This window comes from Bufo gargarizans, chromosome 2, assembly GCF_014858855.1.
Source record: "Bufo gargarizans isolate SCDJY-AF-19 chromosome 2, ASM1485885v1, whole genome shotgun sequence".
Classification (NCBI taxonomy): domain Eukaryota; kingdom Metazoa; phylum Chordata; class Amphibia; order Anura; family Bufonidae; genus Bufo; species Bufo gargarizans.
The window spans coordinates 687,091,375-687,114,501 of record NC_058081.1 but is presented as its reverse complement, the minus strand read 5'-3'; the positions used below and the strand labels follow the sequence as shown (position 1 = coordinate 687,114,501).

The 23,127-nt window shown below is 45.1% G+C and overlaps 1 protein-coding gene across 1 annotated transcript in view; it reads right to left on the bottom strand.

The window, feature by feature from the left end:
- Positions 1-14,214: 14,214 nt before the first annotated feature.
- The window catches only part of LOC122926309 (alpha-tectorin-like), a 62,288-nt gene continuing 53,375 nt past the window's right edge, over positions 14,215-23,127 (bottom strand). The window contains exons 9-11 of the mRNA XM_044277682.1: positions 15,208-15,367; positions 14,356-14,463; positions 14,215-14,252 (exon numbers count right to left, since the gene is read on the bottom strand). Coding sequence (XP_044133617.1) covers positions 14,215-14,252; positions 14,356-14,463; positions 15,208-15,367 — 306 coding nt within the window. The remainder of the gene's footprint in view (positions 14,253-14,355; positions 14,464-15,207; positions 15,368-23,127) is intronic.

The following is a 23,127-nucleotide window of genomic DNA, read 5'->3' as shown; positions in this document are numbered from 1 at the left end:
ATATGCCAATGGACTGTTGCAGTGGTGGCTGACGTGAAGCCTCATTCTCTGCTATGACATGCAGACTAATTCTCTGCTGACATGAAGACAGATTCTCTGTTACGGGACCTCTCTCCTCTGCCTGTGTGTGTGCTGGGCCTAAATATATGCCAATGGACTGTTGCAGTGGTGGCTGACGTGAAGCCTCATTCTCTGCTATGACATGCAGACTGATTCTCTGCTGACATGAAGCCAGATTCTCTGTTACGGGACCTCCCTCCTCTGCCTGGGTGCTGGGCCTAAATATATGCCAATGGACTGTTGCAGCGGTGGCTGATGTGAAGCCTCATTCTCTGCTATGACATGCAGACTGATTCTCTGCTGACATGAAGCCAGATTCTCTGTTACGGGACCTCCCTCCTCTGCCTGGGTGCTGGGCCTAAATATATGCCAATGGACTGTTGCAGTGGTGGCTGACGTGAAGCCTGATTCTCTGCTATGACATGCAGACTGATTCTCTGCTGACATGAAGCCAGATTCTCTGTTACGGGACCTCTCTCCTCTGCCTGTGTGTGTGCTGGGCCTAAATATATGCCAATGGACTGTTGCAGTGGTGGCTGACGTGAAGCCTCATTCTCTGCTATGACATGCAGACTAATTCTCTGCTGACATGAAGACAGATTCTCTGTTACGGGACCTCTCTCCTCTGCCTGTGTGTGTGCTGGGCCTAAATATATGCCAATGGACTGTTGCAGTGGTGGCTGACGTGAAGCCTCATTCTCTGCTATGACATGCAGACTGATTCTCTGCTGACATGAAGCCAGATTCTCTGTTACGGGACCTCTCTCCTCTGCCTGGGTGCTGGGCCTAAATTTATGAAAATGGACTCTTACAGTGGTGGGTGACGTGAAGCCAAATTCTCTGCTATGGGACCTCTCTCCAATTGATTTTGGTTAATTTTTATTTATTTAATTTTTATTTTAATTCATTTCCCTATCCACATTTGTTTGCAGGGGATTTACCTACATGTTGCTGCCTTTTGCAGCCCTCTAGCTCTTTCCTGGGCTGTTTTACAGCCTTTTTAGTGCCGAAAAGTTCGGGTCCCCATTGACTTCAATAGGGTTCGGGTTCGGGACGAAGTTCGGATCGGGTTCGGATCCCGAACCCGAACATTTCCGGGATGTTCGGCCAAACTTCTCGAACCCGAACATCCAGGTGTTCGCTCAACTCTACTAATAATACAACTGGCTGCATCCGTTCAGAATGGATCCAGTTGTATGATATGCTTCATTTTAGGTGAGGTACTAGTCATAAGAGCACAACACCTCAGGGCATAAATAGGGCTACAGATAACCTGCGCAACACAGTGGAGAGGGTAGCCTGTAAAAGGGGTAGCTGACTTGCTCTTTCTATCTACCACACCTGCAGTTGTATGTGTCTCAATGAGAGATAAAAGAGAGGAAAAATAAAGTGAGTGACCACAGTGTGAGGCGCCAGTCGAGGAAGGGAAAAATAACAATGACAGTAGCTGAAAAATATGTATATTTTTGACCCTAGAGATCAATGAAAAATGTTACCAGAGGTATCGAGATTTTAGACTAATTTTTGGTCAATGGATAACAGTAAAAGCAATCTGAAGGATGCAACACGGGATTAGACCCTGAGCATTCAAATTCTGAATAGGCTGAGTAGACAAAATCTGGAAACAATAAAAATCACACTGGTGATACTAGGTTTTAGACCCATGCAGGGTCAATCCAAATGCATAAAAATGTATATAAATACATATAGTCGATTTAAAATCAATAGTCCCCTGATGAAGGGGACTTACTTTGTGCCCCGAAACGAGTAGAGCTCTATTTTTCCTGTTGTATTGGAAATAAAGGAACTTGCAAGAAGTACCAAGTGTGGAACTGCCGCCTCTTCCTAAGACCTTTTGAAGTGCCCCAGGATTGGGAGGAAATTCTTTTTGGGTGTCTTGAGTTTTATCCCTCAAAAATTTCCTCCCTGTGAAGTGAGTCGTGACTATTTGTCACGGACGGTGTACAGGAAACAAGACAATGCTACATGCATATATGACTCACTGGATCCAAAGCTAAGGAACCAAAAGGGAGACCCCTGCACAAGACCTGGCACTTTCCCTGGCTGCTCAGCCTATGCAAAAATCCCAAAGGTGGATGGTTGCATATCCACGTACCTCGACTATATAACCCCTGAACACCCTACAATAGTGAGGGGACACGACCACCGGCTCCCTACACCAGACACGGAGGGAGTCAGGGTCACCTGGGATCCAGCAAACAGAAAATAACAGATAAATGTACAGCACTTAACTTTGTAGCAGACTGGGAAACAGGATCAGCATGCACACACACTCCAGGAAGAAGTATAAGCCGCCCAGTAATGCATTATGGGGCGGAATTTAAAGGAATGCAATCAGTCCAACTACATGACAGCTGAGAGAGGCTAACGAGATGAGGAACTGAACACCACAACAAAGAAAACTCAAGGAGGAGGTTCTGAAAGGCTTCTGTCAGAGCTTCTCAGCTGTCTGGTTGTGACAGTACCCCTCCCTCTACGAGTGGACTCCGGACACTCAGAGCCCACCTTCTCAGGATGGGACCTATGGAAAGCCCTGATGAGACGAGTGGCCTTAATGTCCGTCACTGGGACCCACATCCTCTCCTCAGGACCATAACCCTCCCAATGAACAAGGTACTGGAGAGAACCGCGGACAAGACGAGAATCCACAATCCTAGAGACCTGAAATTCAAGATTCCCATCAACCATAATTGGAGGAGGAGGCAAAGCCGAGGGTACAATGGGTTGAACATAAGGTTTTAATAAGGACTTATGAAAAACATTATGGATCTTCCAAGTCTGAGGAAGATCAAGACGGTAGGCAACAGGATTGATAACAGACAGGATTTTGTAAGGCCCAATAAACCTAGGACCCAACTTCCAGGAGGGAACCTTCAATTTGATATTCTTGGTAGACAACCACACCAGATCACCAACATTTAGGTCCGGACCAGGCACACGTCTCTTATCTGCCACACGCTTATATCTTTCACTCATGCTCTTTAGATTATCCTGAATCTTTTGCCAAATAGATGACAAAGATGAGGAGAATCTGTCCTCATCAGGTAAACCAGAAGACCCGTCTCCCGAGAAAGTCCCAAACTGCGGATGAAACCCATATGCACCAAAAAATGGTGACTTATCAGAGGACTCCTGACGACGGTTATTTAAAGCAAACTCAGCAAGGGATAAAAAAGAAAACCAATCCTCCTGATTCTCTGCCACAAAACAGCGCAGATATGTCTCCAGATTCTGATTGACGCGCTCCGTCTGGCCATTCGACTGCGGGTGGAAAGCAGAAGAGAATGACAACCGAACCCCCAAGCGAGAACGGAAAGCCTTCCAGAATCTGGAAACAAACTGCGTGCCCCTATCAGAGACTATGTCTGAAGGAATACCGTGCAATTTGACAATGTGATCAATAAATGCCTGCGCCAGCGTCTTAGCATTGGGCAAACCAGGAAAAGGGATGAAATGCACCATTTTGCTAAAACGGTCCACCACCACCAGAATCACAGTCTTCCCCGAGGAACGAGGCAGGTCTGTTATGAAGTCCATGGACAGATGTGTCCAAGGACGGGAAGGAATGGGTAAGGGAAGGAGAGGACCTGACGGCCGTGAATGAGGGACTTTGGCACGAGCGCAAGTCTCGCAGGCTGCCACAAAGCCCTCAACCGACTTACGAAGCACAGGCCACCAGAATCTCCGAGCGATGAGATCCACTGTGGCTCTTGCCCCCGGGTGCCCAGCAAGGACCGTATCGTGGTGTTCCTTAAAAATCTTGTGTCTTAAAGCGAGAGGCACAAACAACCTCCCAAGAGGACAAAGATCAGGAGCCTCTGACTGGGCTGCCTGCACCTCTGCCTCCAATTCAGAAAAAAGAGCAGAGACCACCACACCTTCGGCCAAAATGGTACGCGGGTCTTCAAAATTCCCGCCTCCCGGAAAACAACGTGACAGGGCATCTGCCTTCACATTCTTAACCCCAGGGCGGAACGTGACAACAAAATTAAATCTTGAAAAGAACAAAGACCATCTGGCCTGTCTCGGGTTCAGACGCTTGGCTGACTCCAAGTAGGCCAGATTTTTATGGTCAGTAAACACGGTAATAGGGTGTCTGGCTCCCTCTAGCCAATGGCGCCATTCCTCAAAAGCCAACTTGATGGCCAACAATTCCCTATCTCCCACATCGTAATTTCTCTCTGCGGAGGAGAGTTTTTTCGAAAAAAAGCACACAGTCGCCATTTGGCAGGAGAGGAACCCTGAGACAAGACCGCACCCACACCTAGCTCAGAAGCATCAACCTCAACTATGAAGGGTAAAGAAATATCAGGTTGCATCAAGATGGGAGCGGAAGCAAAACTCTCCTTGATATTAGAAAAAGCCTTACGCGCCTCTACCGACCAAGAAGAAAAATCTACCCCCTTTCTGGTCATATCAGTGAGTGGTTTGACAATAGAGGAATAATTCAAAATAAACTTCCTGTAATAATTGGCAAAGCCCAAAAAACGCATCAGCGCCTTCTGATTCTCAGGAAGCTCCCACTCAAGCACAGCGCGGACCTTCTCGGGGTCCATGCGAAAACCGGAAGCGGAGAGAAGAAACCCCAGAAATTGAATTTCTGGAACCGCAAACACACATTTTTCCAGTTTCGCATATAATTTATTCTCCCGCAGAATGAGCAAGACCTGACGTAAATGTTCCTTATAAGTTTTGAAATCAGGAGAAAAATCAAAATGTCATCCAAATACACTAATACAAATTTTCCCATCAAATGATAAAAAATGCTGTTCACGAAATGCTGAAAAACGGCTGGGGCATTCATCAAACCAAAAGGCATAACCAAATTTTCAAAATGGCCCTCAGGGGTATTGAAGGCCGTCTTTCATTCGTCTCCTTCTCTGACCCTGACCAGGTTGTATGCCCCTCTTAGATCTAATTTGGAAAAGACTTTAGCCCCAACAACATGGTTAAACAGGTCCGGGATCAGAGGAAGCGGATAAGGGTAACGAATAGTGATACTGTTCAGCTCCCTGAAATCCAGACAAGGTCTTAAAGAACCATCTTTTTTCTTAACAAAGAAAAAACCAGCGGCAACAGGTGACTTCGAGGGTCGTATGTGTCCTTTTCTCAGACTCTCAGAGATATAAGCACGCATAGCGATCCTCTCAGGTTGGGAAAGATTGTATAAATGAGATTTAGGCAGCTTGGCGCCTGGGATGAGATTAATAGGGCAATCGTACTCCCTGTGCGGCGGCAAATCCTGAACTCCACTCTCAGAGAAGACATCCGAAAATTCAGAGAGAAAAGATGGTACAGTCTTAGTAGCAACCTCAGAAACAGATGTCGTGAGGCAAGTCTCTCTGCAAAAGTCACTCCAACCATTTATTTGCCTCGCTTGCCAATCAATGGTGGGGTTATGTTTAGTGAGCCAGGGTAGCCCCAACACTAGAGGAGTAGGCAAACCGCTAAGGACGAAACATGACACATCCTCAACATGAGCATCACTCACAATCAAACGGATATTGTGAACTATGCCCTTTAATGATTTCTGAGAAAGTGGAGCGGAATCAATAGCAAAAACAGGAATATCCTTTCCCAAAGCGCACACCTGGAAACCATGAGTTATTGCAAATTGATTATCAATAAGATTGACCGCTGCTCCACTATTCACAAAAATCTCACAAAAAATGCTCTTGCTCTCTAGCGCCACCCTGGCAGGCAGGACAAAACGGGAACTACAAGCAAACGGAAAACCTTCAATTTCCGCCTCAACCCTGCCAATAGTAACAGACGGAACATTTTTAAAAGATTTTTTCCTCTTTGTTTCTTTATTACTCCCAGAGAACTGCCTGAATCTCCTAGAGGGACAAACATTTGCCAAATGATTTATACCTCAACAACAAAAACAAACCCTCCCATGCGGGCTGAATCTTCTTTTGTCAGAAGCAATCAACTCCAGCTGCATGGGCTCCTGCTCAGAAGGGGCTGACAGTGACTGAGACCCCTGCGCACAGAATGAGACCGCTGCACTGTCCTGGGACTGAGTATGACAGGAAGGAGAGATCTCTCCTCTCTCTCTAAGACGCCTGTCAATACGAACGGCCTGAGACATAGCAGAGTCCAAGGAAATAGGCCTTTCATGAAAGGCAAATGCACCTTTAATCCCTCTGAAAGACCATAGCAAAATTGACTTCGGAGTGCAGCATCATTCCAACCAGTATCAGCTGCCCATCTCCGAAATTCTGAGCAGTATATCTCTGCGGATTGTTTACCCTGGCATAATAGACGTAGTCTAGACTCAGCCAGAGCAATACGATCTGGATCATCATACAGTCATGTGAAAAAATTAGGACACCCTTTGAAAGCATGTGGTTTTTTGTAACATTTTTAATAAAAGGTTATTTCATCTCCGTTTCAACAATACAGAGAGATTAAAGTAATCCGACTAAACAAAGAAAACTGAAGAAAAGTCTTTTCAAGATCTTCTGTAAATGTCATTCTACAAAAATGCCTATTCTAACTGAGGAAAAAGATAGGACACCCTTGCCCCTAATAGCGAGTGTTACCTCCTTTGGCTGAAATAACTGCAGTGAGACGGTTCTTGTAGCCATCTACCAGTCTTCGACATCGGTCTGAGGAAATTTTACCCCACTCCTCAATGCAGAACTTTTTCAGCTGTGAGATGTTTGAGGGGTTTCTTGCACGTACAGCCCTTTTCAAGTCACCCCACAGCATCTCAATGGGATTCAAATCTGGACTTTGACTTGGCCATTCCAGGACTCTCCATTTCTTCTTTTTCAGCCAATCTTTGGTTGATTTACTAGTATGTTTTGGGTCATTGTCATGTTGCATGGTCCAGTTCCGCTTCAGCTTTAATTTTCTAACTGATGGTCTCACATGTTCTTCAAGCACCTTCTGATACACAGTAGAATTCATCGTGGATTCTATGATGGTGAGCTGACCAGGTCCTGCTGCAGCAAAGCAGCCCCAAACCATGACACTTCCACCTCCATGCTTCACAGTTGGTATGAGGTTCTTTTCTTGGAATGCTGTGTTTGGTTTACGCCAAACATGTCCTCTGCTGTTGTGTCCAAATAATTCAATTTTGGACTCATCTGTCCAAAGAACATTATTCCAGAAGTCCTGGTCTTTGTCAACTTTATCTCTGGCAAATGTCAGTCTGGCCTCGATGTTTCTCTTGGAAAGCAAAGGTTTCCTCCTTGCACACCTCCCATGCAAGTTAAACTTGTACAGTCTCTTTCTGATTGTAGAGGCATGTACTTCTACATCAACAGTAGCCAGAGCCTGCTGTAGTTCTCGAGATGACACTTTAGGGTTTTTGGAGACCTCTTTTAGCATCTTGCGGTCTGCTCTTGGGGTGAACTTGCTGGGGCGACCAGTCCTGGGCATGTTGGCAGTTGTTTTGAAAGCCCTCCACTTGTAGACTATCTTCCGGACAGTGGAATGGCTGATTTCAAAATCTTTTGAGATCTTTTTAAATCCCTTCCCAGACTCATAGGCTGCTACAATCTTTTTTCTGAAGTCCTCTGACAGCTCTTTTGCTCTCACCATGGTGCTCACTCTCACTTCAACAGTCAGGAGCACACCAAACTAAATGTCTGAGGTTTAAATAGGGCAAGCCTCATTCAACATGCAGAGTAACGATCTACTAATTATGTGCACCTGGTGTGATATACCTGTGTGAGATCTGAGCCAATTTAAGAGGGAATACATGTGAGGGTGTCCTATCTTTTTCCTCAGTTAGAATAGGCATTTTTGTAGAATGACATTTACAGAAGATCTTGAAAAGACTTTTCTTCAGTTTTCTTTGTTTAGTTGGATTACTTTAATCTCTCTGTATTGTTGAAACGGAGATGAAATAACCTTTTATTAAAAATGTTACAAAAAACCACATGCTTTCAAAGGGTGTCCTAATTTTTTCACATGACTGTATATCTGACCCAGGGCTAAAAAGAATTCATCCACTGAACGGAGGGGCCGTGCCCCCTCCGGCAGCGAAAAGGCCCAGGACTGAGCGTTACCCCTGAGCAGTGATATAATGATCCCCACCCTCCATTCCTCATCACCAGAGGAATGGGGAAGAAGGCGAAAATGGAGTTGGCAAGCCTCTCTAAAACGCACAAAATTCTCACTACCCCCGGAAAACGTATCCGGGAGCGAGATCTTAGGCTCAGAACAAACTCCATGAACGCCAGCTGAACCGGTCACTTGAAGCTGAGAAAAATTCCTGCGGAGATCAGCTACCTCCAATGAAAGACCCTGAAGGCGTTCAGCCAAAAGTGAAACCGGATCCATGCTTGAGACTGTTTTGGCGGCTTATAATGTCACGGACGGTGTACAGGAAACAAGACAATGCTACATGCATATATGACTCACTGGATCCAAAGCTAAGGAACCAAAAGGGAGACCCCTGCACAAGACCTGGCACTATCCCTGGCTGCTCAGCCTATGCAAAAATCCCAAAGGTGAATGGTTGCATATCCACGTACCTCGACTATATAACCCCTGAACACCCTACAATAGTGAGGGGACACGACCACCGGCTCCCTACACCAGACACGGAGGGAGTCAGAGTCACCTGGGATCCAGCAAACAGAAAATAACAGATAAATGTACAGCACTTAACTTTGTAGCAGACTGGGAAACAGGATCAGCATGCACACACACTCCAGGAAGTAGTATAAGCCGCCCAGTAATGCATTATGGGGCGGAATTTGAAGGGATGCAATCAGTCCAACTACATGACAGCTGAGAGAGGCTAACGAGATGAGGAACTGAACACCACAACAAAGAAAACTCAAGGAGGAGGTTCTGAAAGGCTTCTGTCAGAGCTTCTCAGCTGTCTGGTTGTGACACTATTATTATCTATTGATTTTAAATTGACTATATGTATTTATATACATTTTTATGCATTTGGATTGACCCTGCATGGTTCTAAAACCTAGTATCACCAGTGTGATCTTTATTGTTTCCAGATTTTGTCTACTCAGCCTATTCAGGATTTGAATGCTCAGGGTCTAATCCCGTGTTGCATCCTTCAGATTGCTTTTACTGCTATCCATTGACCAATAATTAGTCTAAAATCTCGATTCCTCTGGTATCATTATCATTGATCTCTAGGGTCAAAAAATATACATATTTTTCAGCTACTGTCATTGTTATTTTTCCCTTCCTCGACTGGCGCCTCACACTGTGGTCACTCACTTTATTTTTCCTCTCTTTTACTCCATGTATGTGTTGAACCAGTTCACACTACCGACCACATTCGGCTGCCTATCGATTATCCTTACCATATTCTCTGCACTATTCACTTCCATTCTTTCCTCCTTTGGCGCCCTGCAAGTAATTATATAGACTTCTTGGATTGGGTTCCAAGTAAGTCTTGTGATTAACCCTCTACATTTTTTTCTCCCATATCTGTCTCAATGAGAGATACCATGACTGCTAACAGGCAGTGAGTGCAAAGTGTGGATATGCTTTGTGAGGCATAAAAAACATCTACCTGGAAGCATCTAAGCTGATCAAGTGTTAATGTGTTCCCAGTGAGTGTGGAATGCACCACATACCCCAAAAAAATCGGTTCTGTAAAGCAGAAAAGCCATAGCTGTAAAGCAAAGGAAGACTCAGACACATAGTATTGTCAACCAGGGAAGCTGGGTGCACCGCCAGAGTCAATGCACTGACCAAGCAGGTTCCTTTATTGAGAGATGTTTATAACCATACGCTTGTTATCCCATGTCTGACTGTAAGCAGTAGGCTACTGTAGTTTCCTCTTATAAGACTCTTAAATCCACCAGGCTTGTTGCTTCAAGCGAGATCAGTAAAAGCCGTTGTTCTTGTTGCATTTCTTCATCTTCAGTCATCATTGAGTGTCGAGCCACCGATAGCACTCACAGGGCAAAAAGGTGCTTTCATTATGGGCTTGAGAAACCCCTAAAGGTATCTATGGTTGGAAATTTTTATTACAGAACTTATGTCAAGGGAAGTACGAGACATGCATAAAGGAGATAAAGGGTTACAGTTAAAAAAAATGGTCTCATCCTCCACCAGTGGAAGACGGGAGATTTATTGGTGCTCATTATTATCCATAGGAATATGGGGGGGATTTTTGCTGGTTATTTATAATTTTCTATGTCACGACTATATTTAAATGGTCACTAACTTTTCACTCATCTTTGCATAAATCGATAGTACAAGTGACCCAAGAAACTTTAATGTCTGCTTCTCATGTTATCGGTTGTTTACCTCCCCCTCTTGCTTTTGAAAAGTGCTTTGAATGTGTCTGGAGATGAAGAACAGTACCATAGCTCACAGAGGGATGACACATGCCAATTCAATATAGAATGAAGTGACTGGCACTCGACCTTTTTACACCATGAGTGAGTATATAAGGAATATACAATTTATTTGCAGAGCAAAATGTAAAATGCGTATGAGATGGTTCATACAATATGTATAAAATTGCAGATAAAAACACTTACGATGATTAATAGAGTATGCATAAAATCACAGATAAGAATGTATATTCATATGGCTAAAAATCGCACACCAACATAAATTCGCATTGGTATAAATTATAGTCCCAATTCTTAAAGCCTATGGGTGGTATTTGGATGGTCCTCTCACTCGATGTTTAGCAAACAAAATCCACAGTTTTAACTATAGTAGACAGTGTAAATTTGAATATGAAATACTTCAAGAGAATAGATGTTTGAAAAGTGACTTTTTCGGATGATGAAATCGAATAATAGAAATGGATAGTGGTTGATTGTCGGTCTATACTTCCGCTAATACGTGGCGTCCAACGGAGCGGTCAGTATCCGACCTTACCTAATTTACCTGAACAAATTTACCTGAACACGTGGGACGCCGAGCTGATAACGCCGGGACCACGCAGGGTATCGTACCCAGACAGCGAACTAACACGGCCGGAATCATCCACAGGAGGGAGGTAAGGTCGGATACTGACCGCTCTGTTGGACGCCACGTAGTAGCGGAGGTATAGACCAACAATCAACCACTATCAATGGATTACCACAGCAGATACCAGGTCCCTACAAATCGGGTGCTGTAGTAAGTTTCCAATAAGCGATGCACAGTCCAAGTAGCCAGCTATATAATACAGGATTGTTCCTTTATTATTCCTCCTGGCCGGTTTGTCTGCAAGTGCTGCAATGAATTACCACCGCAGATACCAGGTTCCTTCGTGGGAAGCAGGAAAGCCCTGTATATAGATTGGAAGCGGAAGACACACAGTCTTAATAGCATCACAGGCAGGATTACATTGACAGATATTACCTCTATAAATAGATAACACTGAATGCACGCTGGGTGGCCAGACGTCCGGTTTTAGGCCGGACAGTCCGGTTTTCTGGCTCCCGTCCAGGCGTAGTGCCTGGACGGACAAAGGGATGTCCACCCTTTCAGTAGCTCACACTCAGACAGCAGCACTGCGCTGTCTGAGAGTGAGCTGCAGCAACTGACTGAGGCTTCTCTTACCCCCAGTCAGTCACTAGAGCTGCAGACATGGCTCCCTGTGGCTGACTGAGGGGGGGAGAAGCGCCCCGGGCTGCCCCCAGCTCACCTTCTGGTCTGAAAGTTCTACCCTCTCCTCCACCGTGTTTTTCCGGGCCATGGTGGGGGTGTGGCTTCACGGAGGTGGGGGTGTGACTTCATGTGATTTGGGGCATTGTGGGCGTGGTCAGTGAGGTTCAGCTTTCTAGGGTGAAGCCAGTGGCCACCCTATTCACAATAGGTGGCGGTCACAGCTTATCTACTCCCCCTGTCTGCACAATGACCTCTGGACAGTCACAGAGCATGCCTAGAAAACTCTCCCACAGAAGTCAATCAGTCCCTTCCAGATGACTGTGTCTATGGCCCATGGTGGCTGCCGTAAATTATATCTCTAAAAGATTTTATCAACAGCTCTGGCAGCATGACCAACCCATAGTCATATTCAGGAAACAGGATACAAATCTACAATCAGAAAGTATTTTCACATAAAAAATAAAAAAAAAGGATATGTGGCACTATCTGGTTTTAATTGATAGAAAATTAGTAGAGGTGACACCGTCCCTTTAATTTATACAATTTTACTCCACACTTTCTTAGTAAAATGCTAATTCTGCTCGTAACGGTGTTTACGCTAATTGCATGCACCCTGAAAAAGTATTCAATTTACCAATATACGTAATCTCGGGAGCAAATGGAGGAGGTTAGTATGATTTTATTATTTTTCCCGCAAATTTCACACTGTTTTTACTCTCAGATGTCGGGATCATGTATGAACGCGGCATCTGAGGGTTACAATCTTTTCGCTCATCTCTAGTGGATAATGTCAGACCTCATGATGGACACACAGATGTATGGCTGGTTACAGAACATCTATAAGGGCTCTTTCACACGAGTGGATGCCGTGCATGGAAATGCACTGCGTGAAAGAGAGCCAAGCCCCGTTCCGGACAGAAGAGACACGGAGCATTAACATGATTAATTATGCTCTGTGCCTCTTTTTGACTTTTTTGCTACAAAATCACAGTGATAACTTTATCTCACTGTGATTTTGTAGTAAAAAGAATACAGCGAGGCATGGAGCATTATTAATCATGTTACTGCTCCGTGTCCCTGCTGTCCGGAACGGGGCTTGGCTCTCTTTCACGCATCGGATTACCCTCACGGCATCAGCTCGTGTGAAAGAGCCCTAAGAGTCCTGCCTTGTAATGAGCCATGTTCCTGTGCACCATCTTTATCAACCTGGCTCGTCCTGTAAATAAGCCTTAGGCCTCATGCACACGGCCGTTGTGCGTCCGTTCCGTGCATCCGGTCCCCAATGCACGGGCAACGTCTGTGCGGCGGCCGGGACGGATCGAGACCAATTCAACTTAAATGGGTCTGTGATCCATCCCCACCGCTAAAAAATAGATCATGTTCTATATTTTTGCAGTGAATGGGTCCGCATCCGTGGTGCCCGCATTATGTGGACCCTTTGTTTGCGGGCCGCAATACGACCACGGCAGGGGAACGTCCGTGTGCATGAGGCCTTATAGTAACACTTTGCTACTGTCAGAAAAACTGGTGGCTGGTTGGTAAGTATAGAAATTCAGTCTAAACACTGATCTGTGCCCAATTCAGATTAAAGGCAAGAGCCTCGGTGCTGCAAGGTCCCAAAGACCCCTATGCAACCCAATCAAGGAAGCGTTAGCACAACCAGTGGTTTTCACTGCAATGTAAAGGAGAACAAATTGGGGAAATGTAGACTCTTAGCAATTAAATAGGTTATCTCATGAAGACCTCTCCCACCCAAATACCTTAATAATCCACATTATAAAGGGAGGTCCCCTGCTTGAGCTTCTCCTGTATAAGCCAGAACAGACACAGAGTCTGTATGAATGGCTCCCACTCTGGCAGACTTGAGCCTGGCTGGTTGCGGCTACGAATGGCAACATAAGATGGGCATGTCAGGGGCAGGAGCTATTGCGATCTGATCAGACAACTCGTTTAAAGGCATTGACCCCCTGTTGATGGAATTTCAGAAATGACCTAATCTGTTGTGTGCTGACATATGAAGCCTTCTTTTGCCCATGGGTCCCTTGTGTAAGCAATGGATATGGCGGCCATGATGTTCATAGCTCCAAGATGGCAGTGATCACATGATTTACTTACATACTGAAGCCCTCATCTACTCAAGCTATGTAGGTTGGTTTTAGATAAATTGGAACCCTGGGCAGGTATCAAAGTTGAGCCCCTTGTTCATCCCCCAGTGAGCATTGAGTTCAGGAATATTTAGGATATTGATGAAAACAATGGGCTGTTTCCCTAATCTTGGCATAACTTCTGTGAAGATGGTACATATCTGGGCATATCTACTGTGAGGGGGGCACATATCTTGGCATATCTACTGTGAAGGGGGCGCACATCTTGACATATATACTGTGAGGGGGCACATATCTTGGCATATCTACTTTGAAGGGGCTCATATCTTGGCATATCTACTGTGAGGGGGCACATATCTGGGCATGTCTACTGTGAAGGGGGCATATCTACTAAGCATATACAGTGATGACCACAGGTTGTGAGCAACAGAACCACGACAAGGTCCTTCCTGCATCTGTTGAAAAATATTGGTGGAGCTTAACCCTGCTCCATGGTGGAACCAACAATATGGGAGGCTAAATAGATAAAAAATGGATACAAAAAAATACAAATTACTGACTGTACATCAAAGATGGTCACACATTCAAAATTATAATAAATGGTAGCAGTCAGACTTACCTTTGAGGACATGTAAGTTGGTCTGTTTTACCAGGATGATATATTCATTGTCCTTTAGAGTCTTATTCCAGTGGATCATCCAAGGATATGAAGGTTGGTTAACTTTAGCTTTGGAGGTCAATAACGGCATAGAGGGACATCTCCCAAAATGTGGCAGTTCTTATACATGCTTGTACATTATTTTCCTCGTGCCAATTCCATTAATGAAAACTTACCATAGTTTTATATGGATGTAACAGACAATTTTATTCCACTTGTGGAGACAAGCGTTTAATTTTGATTTATAGGTTATAGCTTTTATTAAAAGCTTTTTGTAGCAATTTTAGCAAAGAGCAGCCAAATCGAATTTCTCAGAACTTCGCTCATCACTAGTTCTGAGGAACATCCTCATACTTACCAATAAGACTTTGTCCTTGTCTGGGACAATCTACATTTGAAGAACACATCTTCTTAACATAAAACTATTTGTGCATCTCAATAATTAAAATACAGATGTCTTTATGATGGAAGATGAAATATGTTGGCGATTCCAATAAGCGCTAGGCACATGGTCTGTAAGATCCGGGAACATGCCTTTTTCCTGTTTGCTCTTCTCAATGGCATCATAGGATAGAAGCATTGATGAAATGAGACAAAGTTTTTCACAACCTTTAAAAGTAGGCAGGAAAAACTCAATATCGAAAGGCGACGAAAATCTTGAAAGAGTAGAAAATGACGAAATGTGTTGTCTTTGTATGTATTGTGTAAGTGTATGGTACAGCGATTGACTTTTTTTTATCATTTTCACATGAAAAGATGCAATTCATTTGAAACCCATCCAAACTACTTAATAAACGCTAAAGGTATACTTACTGCTGATTACATTGGGAGAGATGACTTTTGACTCGTCTACTCTGAATACCCATCGTCCAGGAACTTCAACATTACTGGTGGTGGTTATATTAATTATAGCGGATGTTAAGGACCCAGGTATCTCGAAGTAACTGATTGTTGCACCATTATTACCTCCAGCCTATGAAACATCAGATTTTTAATCATTTCTGCATCTTCGCATATCTACTACATAAAACAATAAAGTTCCTAAATAGGGTTACAAAACATGGTCACCATTTTCCAAAAACAGGAGCACCCATATCTCGTATGGGGTGTGTCTGGTACTGAAGCTCATCTTTAATTGAAGTGAATTGGGTGAAGCCACAATGCCACAATGGGGACAGTTTTGGCTATATTTTGGAAGAAAGTACCCATGTTTTCCTAATCCTAGAAAATCCCAATGACTTGCAAGGTTTGTCTAGCGTTTCAACCAACCTACAAACCCTTTGGGTGAGACTAGATAAAGTGGCTGGCTCCACATGGCAAGATCATGTGTACAGTAAGCTGGCCCGTCTAGTTGCACTCTTCTACCCTATAGTTGCAGCTGAGATGATTTTGGAGAAACTCATGATCTTCTTAGCGTATTTTAGATCAACCAAAGGCAAGTTCAGCTCTTCAAACTTCTTTTAAACAATGGGCTTCATTGTGGTGATTCTTTTTTGCTATAATCACCCCTAGTAGGATATAAATTCCTAAAATTATATTAAAACATAGACAACATGCAAAGATTAGGGGGATCTGGTAATACAATATTACACAGCTTCTCCACCAAACCTGCAAATCGTTCTTCAGGAATTCATTGGTACAAAGTAACCCAGAAGCCCCTGTCTAAGTATTGAGATCATTATAAGAGGTGTGTAATGCTACCCAGTTAGAAAATGGAAAAAAGACGGGTAAGAGGTTCTCCATACCTAATAAACACATGAAAATATATACTACAGGGTGGCCCACAAAAAGTGAGCCTTGGGCCTCATGCACACGACCGTTGTTTTAGTCTGCATCCGAGCTGCAGTTTTTGTGGCTTGGATGCAGACCCATTCACTTCAATGGAGCCGCAAAACATGCGGACAGCACTCTGTGTGCTGTCCGCATCCATTGCTCCGTTCCGTGGCTCCGCAAAAAAAATATAACATGTCCTATTCTTGTCTGTTTTGCAGACAAGAATAGGCATTTCTACAATGGGCCGTCTGTTCCGTTCCACAAATTGCGGAAGGCACTCGGGCGGACCGCCAAAAACGGAACGGTCGTGTGCATGAGGCCTTATATTCAGTTATAACGGAATTCTGGCAGGTACTTCTGCTAAGAACACTATAGAATGCCTTGTTGTTCAGGACAAGTCCTCCTTCCCCCAGGCACCCCCCCCCCCCCTCCCCCACTTACCAGGAAATGAAACTCAAAAACTTTGCCAATTTATGTGAAATTCTAAACAAATCCAATTAATTTAGAATCAATTAATTAATCTCTATTATACTGTTTACCAATGGATCAAAACATACCCATGAGGTTAATTTACACATATGTCCTACAATCAGGGGTGGATTGCCCATAGACCTTACAGGGAAATTTCCCAGAGGGCCCATGTTATGAGAATTAGGTATCCATGTACCTGACTGCACATGCCCTCCTGAATTCATCTGCTATGGCCCGCATCTTACCTCCTAAGCCAGGAAATGGCCTCTATTGATGGCCACCACAGAGGGACAGGTTTAGTGGCAATATATTGTGCTACACAATGGTATATAGTTCTGATGGGACGGTATTTTGCACTATTGTATTGCTGATGCTTCCTACTTGTGTTGCTTCGCCTTCTGTCAATTTGGACCTGCTTACAACATAGGGCCACTTAGTTTATGTCCAGGGTCACTTTAAGCTGCCAGTCCGCCCCTGCCTACAAAAGCTAGAAAAGCCAAATAAGCCACCAAAAAGTTTTACAAAAATTACTATGAAGTTTTAATTGAAACACTATACATAAAAAAAAAAAAATTTAAATGAATTGCTCATGGTTGTCTGCAGTATGTGAAATTTAAACAGGTGATGTGTGACTTACCATGTTGTAGAGCCGTCAGCTGCTATGACCAGTGTTGAAGAAAGTCAGGGACACAACAAAGTCACTTCAATACGTTTTATTTATTTATTATTCCAGCCAATTTATAGCTTAGTACAGCCAGATCGCAGCCGGGTCAGGTAGTCAGTCCATAACACACAAACAAACATGATACAGGCCCGTGTTGCTTTACACATGTCTTGTGCCCTGTGATCTGTAAGCCTCTCTCTCATACAGACACACCCTGCTTCATGCTGCTGACTTTTTAAATCACAATCGTGGACATGGGCCACCTGTGAAACCTGTAGTGGATCGTGGGGAATAAGCACCCACCCAGCTCTTTGCTTATTCCCAATGAAAGCCAGGCCGGGATTAGCTGATACCAGCTATACTAGGTACCAACAGCGGACACACTAGGTGCTGGCTTTCACTCCACCAAGGCTGGGCACTAATAATGATCGAGCATGCTCCGTCGAACACCTGTTCGGCTCGAGCATCTAGATGCTCGGCACATGGCGGTATTCGACCGAATACCACATGTGCTCGAGTGCAGTGCTTAAGTCTCGGCCCGCACGTTTCTTGCCTGCTACGCAGCCAATAAACGCGCAGGTGAGTACTGCCCTCACTGTATTGCCGTAGCATGTTGGCTGCTGGCATTACTGTGATGGGCTAGCCGATGATAGCACCCGATGATGCATGTTCGGCTCATTCTTAGTCAGGGAGAGCTGTGCTGAGGAAGGGACAGACAGTGTAGGGAGTGAAATAGGATAAATTTTATTAGAAAAACTTTTCAGAGACCCAAAAGTCCTTTTAAGGGCTATTGTTGTGTGGCAGCAGCAATATCTTTTTTTTTTAGCGCAAACTGCGCTAAATAGTTAAGGCTTAACAGACCCAAAATTCCTTCTATGGACTATTATGTGTGGCAGCAAAATCTATCTTTAGCGCATCCTGCGCTAAATAGCGTACAATAGTTAGGCCGCTGCAGACAGCGACATTATCTGCGCCACATCTCCAGTGTAAAGTGTGCGCATCCTCAAAAAATCTGTGACATCCAGTGTACTTTTTCAACAGACGGTGTCCGCTTCTGACAGTGACATTACCAGGGCCACATCTGCAGTGTAACGTGTGCGCTTAAAAAATGTATCTGTGGCATACAGTGTACTTTTTTGCGTAGACGCTGCGTACAGTGACATTACCGGTGGTACCTCTCCTGTATAACATTTCCTCATCCCAAATACCTGTGACATTCCCTGTAATTTTTCATTAGCCGCTGGTGACGGCATTGACATTATCTGCGGGATATCTCCTGTGTGACGTTTCCACATCCCAAATACCTTTTTAAATTTGTTTGCGCATACACTTCCAAATCCTGCTCTACTGTATGTGTGACATACTTTCAATCATATATAACATTTAATATGAAGAAGGAGAGCAGTAAGGGACGGGCCAATAGCCGTGATGCTGATGGTGCACGCAGAGGCCGGGGCCCTGGGCGCGGTGAAACTGTGTCTGCTGCCAGAGCACAAGAAAAACAATCATCCGCGATACCTAGCTTCATGTCCCAGTTTGCAGGGCAGCGCAGACACCACTCTTGAAGTCAGACCACCCTGTCTTCCACCAAGTCCAGTTTCAGTAGCAAAGAGTCTGCTCAACCCAATCCTCACCCTGATCTTCCCACCATGGAGAGTCTTGGCAAACAAGTGATCCCACACTCTGATATTCCGAGGAGCTCTTTTCAGCGCCATTCCTTGATTTAGCCCTCTCGTCAAGCACGCTTGAAAAGGGACATGGGGAGATCTTGTGCTCTGATTCCCAAACTCTTAAGCATCCACAATCACAAGAAGATGATGGTGGGGAACAGCAATTACTGTTTAACGAGGTGGATGAAGAGGATGAGACACAGTTGTCAATCACTGAGGTTGTTGTTAGGTCAACAAGTCAGGAGGATAAGCAGAGTGAGGAAGTGGAAGAGGAGGTAGTGGACGATGAAGTCACTGACCCAACCTGGGAAGGTGGGAAGCCGAGCGAGGACAGCAGTACAGAGGTGGAAGGATCTGCTGCACTGCAACAGGCTGGAAACGGCAGTGGGGTGGCAAAAGGGAGATGGCCGGCAACACCAAACAGGCCCGCAACTGTTCCCCGGAGTACACCTTTGCAGCAATCTCCCTTGCCAAGGGGTAGGTGTTTCACCGTCTGGCGCTTTTTTGAGGAAAGTGCGGACGACAAAAGAATTGTAATTTGCAACCTGTGCCATACAAAAATAAGCAGAGGAGTTAACACTAGAAACCTCACCACCACCAGCATGATCTGCCACATGGCATCAAAAGCACCGTAATAGGTGGGCCGAATGCCTGGGTTCTCAATTTGTGTCTGAGGGTCACACCACTGCCTTCTCTTCCCCTATGTTACGTGCTGGCCAATCCCCTGTCCAAGACACAGACCCGGATACCTCCCGCCCTGCACCTGGACCTTCGCAAGCACTATAAGCGACCACATGCACTTCCATGTCCCAGCGCAGTGAACAGATGTCGATACCCTAGGCATTTGAACGCAAGTAAAAATACCTAGCCACCCACCCACAGGCCATAGAACTAAATGCGCAGCTTTTCAAATTACTGGCCCTGGAAATGTTGACATTTAGGCTTGTGGACACTGAGGCCTTCCGCAGCCTGACGTCGGTGGCTGTCCCGCATTACGCAGTCCCCAGCAGCCACTATTTTTTTAAGGTGTGCCATGCCCACCTTACACCAACATGTGTCCCGTAACGTCACACGTGGCCTGACCAACGCAGTTACTGTGAAGATCCACTTAACCACAGACTCATGGACAAGTGCATTCGGCCAGGGATGCTGCATTTCCCTGACGGCACACTGGGTGAATGTTGGGGTGGCCGGGAACAACTCGTACCCTGGGATGGCATAGGTGCTACCGACGCCAAGGATTGCGGGCCCTAATTCGATCAGGGTTTCCGCCACCACCTACGTTAGTGGCTCCAACCCCCACTTCTTCTCCTCCGCCTCCTCCTCCACTTCCACCTCCGAATTATCCACATGCAGCACCAGTCAGTCATCAGTTGGTTGCTGGAAGCAGTGCAGGACTGCAGTGGGGAAGCGGCAACAGGCCGTGCTAAAGCTTATATGCTTAGGGGACAAACAGCACACCGCCGCAGAGCTGTGGCAGGGGATAAGAGACCAGACTGAGTTGTGGCTGTCGCCACTCAACATAGGATGTAACATAGAAACATAGAATGTGTCGGCAGATAAGAACCATTTGGCCCATCTAGTCTGCCCAATATACTAAATACTATGGATAGCCCCTGGCCCTATCTTATATGAAGGATGGCCTTATGCCTATCCCATGCATGCTTAAACTCCTCCACTGTATTTGCAGCTACCACATCTGCAGGAAGGCTATTCCATGCATCCACTACTCTCTCAGTAAAGTAATACTTCCTGATATTACTTTTAAACCTTTGCCCCTCTTATTTAAAACTATGTCCTCTTGTAGCAGTTTTTCTTCTTTTAAATATTCTCTCCTCTTTTACCTTGTTGATTCCCTTTATGTATTTAGCAGTTTCTATCATATCCCTCTGTCTCGTCTTTCTTCAAAGCTATACATGTTAAGGTCCTTTAATCTTTCCTGGTAAGTTTTATCCTGCAATCCATGTACCAGTTTAGTAGCTCTTCTCTGAACTCTCTCCAAAGTATCAATATCCTTCTGGAGATATGGTCTCCAGTACTGCGCACAATACTCCAAATGAGGTCTCACTAGTGCTCTGTAGAGCGGCATGAGCACCTCCCTCTTTCTACTGGTAATTCCTCCCCCTATACACCCAAGCATTCTGCTAGCATTTCCTGCTGCTCTATGACATTGTCTGCCTACCTTTAAGTCTTCTGAAATAATGACCCCTAAATCCCTTTCCTCAGATACTGAGGTTAGGACTGTATCACTGATTTTATATTCTGCTTTTGGGTTTTTACGCCCCAGGTGCATTATCTTGCACTTATCAACATTAAATTTTAGTTGCCAGATTTTTGACCATTCCTCTAGTTTTCCTAAGTCCTTTTCCATTTGGTGTATCCCTCCAGGAACATCAACCCTGTTACAAATCTTGTCTGAGCATGTCAGATAAGCCTATCCGCCTATCAAATGAAAATGCTGACAGGTTGACTCTTGCTTATTCGTCACATATAATGACCTCGCATATGTTTTACAGGGTCAGCTCAGCTGCATGCCCTTGTATATAATTTTTAAGAAGGTCAGCTCACCAGCAGACCGTTGCATATAGGTTTTTTAGAGGGTCATCTCACCAGCAGGCCCTCGCATACAATGTTTCACAAGATCAGCTCATCAGCTCACCAGCAGGCCCTCGTATATAATGTTTTACAGGGTCATTTCACCAGCAGGCCCTCGCATATAATTTTTAACAGGGTCAGCTCACCAGCAGGCCTTCACCTACAATCTTTTACAGGGTCAGCTCACCTGAAGGCCCTCGCATATAATTTTTTAGAGGGTCAGCTCACCAGCAGGACCTCACCTACAATGTTTTACAGGGTCAGGTCACCAGCAGGCCCTCGCATATAATTTTTTAGAGGGTCAGCTCACCAGCAGGCCCTCGTATATAATGTTTTACAGGGTCAGCTCACCAGCAGGCCCTCACCTACAATGTTTTACAGGGTCAGCTCACCAGCAGGGCAGACATCCGAATGGATCGTCGCCGCCACAGGGACGTGCGATTGGCCCCAGGTTATCAAGAGTCACCAAAGCGGCAGCAGGCCCTCGCCCATAATGTTGTAGATGGTCAGATAAGCAGGCCCTTGCTCCAAATGTTTTTGAGGGTCACCAGCAGGCCATCAATCATAATTTTTCAAGGTTGTGTATGATGCCCTCCTTTATGTGTAACAAAGGGTGTATTGGAGTTCCGGTTCCTTGTAATTTTTGGCAGCCCTTTCACATAGTGCATACGGTTTATCAGTGCAGGAATCCAACTACATGAACAATTGTACCACAATGTGAATGAGGCCCTCCTTTATGTGATATACAGGCTGTATCGGAGTGCCTCTTCCTTGTAATTTTTGGCAGCACTTGTACGTTATATACAAGTAAATATACAGGAAAGAATGTTTCCTAACAGTTTTTTCTCTAAAATCGATTTTATCTTCGGTTTGGTGCATATTATTGTCAGTCTGTAAAAGTGGCGTACTACTCGGACAACATCGTTCCCAGCAGCGACCTGGGAGTCTAAGATGCATCCAGACATCCTCCCCATGCTGTTCCTGAACCATTTCGGTGGTGTTTCCATCAGTTTCTGACCTTCCATCAGTTTCCTATGAACCAGACACCCTCCCCTCTTCAGAGCAGGGGGTGCCTGGTTTAATGCTTGGGTTCTCCCATTGACTTCTATTCTACTCGGGTGTTTGGTAGAGCACCCGAGCATCCCGATGTGTTTGGCCAGAGCACCCAAGCACTATGGTGCTCGATCAAAACTATCGGGCACCTTGGTGGCACGTCTAAGGTGAACCACAGCAAAGCCTCATATGCATCTCCTCTTATAGGTTTCCCGCACTATTCTAGGTGACACATACCTTCCTTCATATCAAAGGCGTGCGCATGGGGTGTGCCGGGTGTGCCTTGGCAAACACTAATCAAGCCTGCTGGCCGGCATATACTAATGAAGCGCTTCTATTTTGGAAGTGCTCATTAGTACCAGAGGACCAGGAAGCGGTGAACGCTATGTACTTACTGCTTCCTGGTCCTTGGCTGTCGGCTGTGCAGGGCTACGCACAGCGTGAGGCGCTTTGTGAGGTCACGCTGTGCACGCCAGGTCAGAGCACAGCTGACAGCAGGAGGAAGAG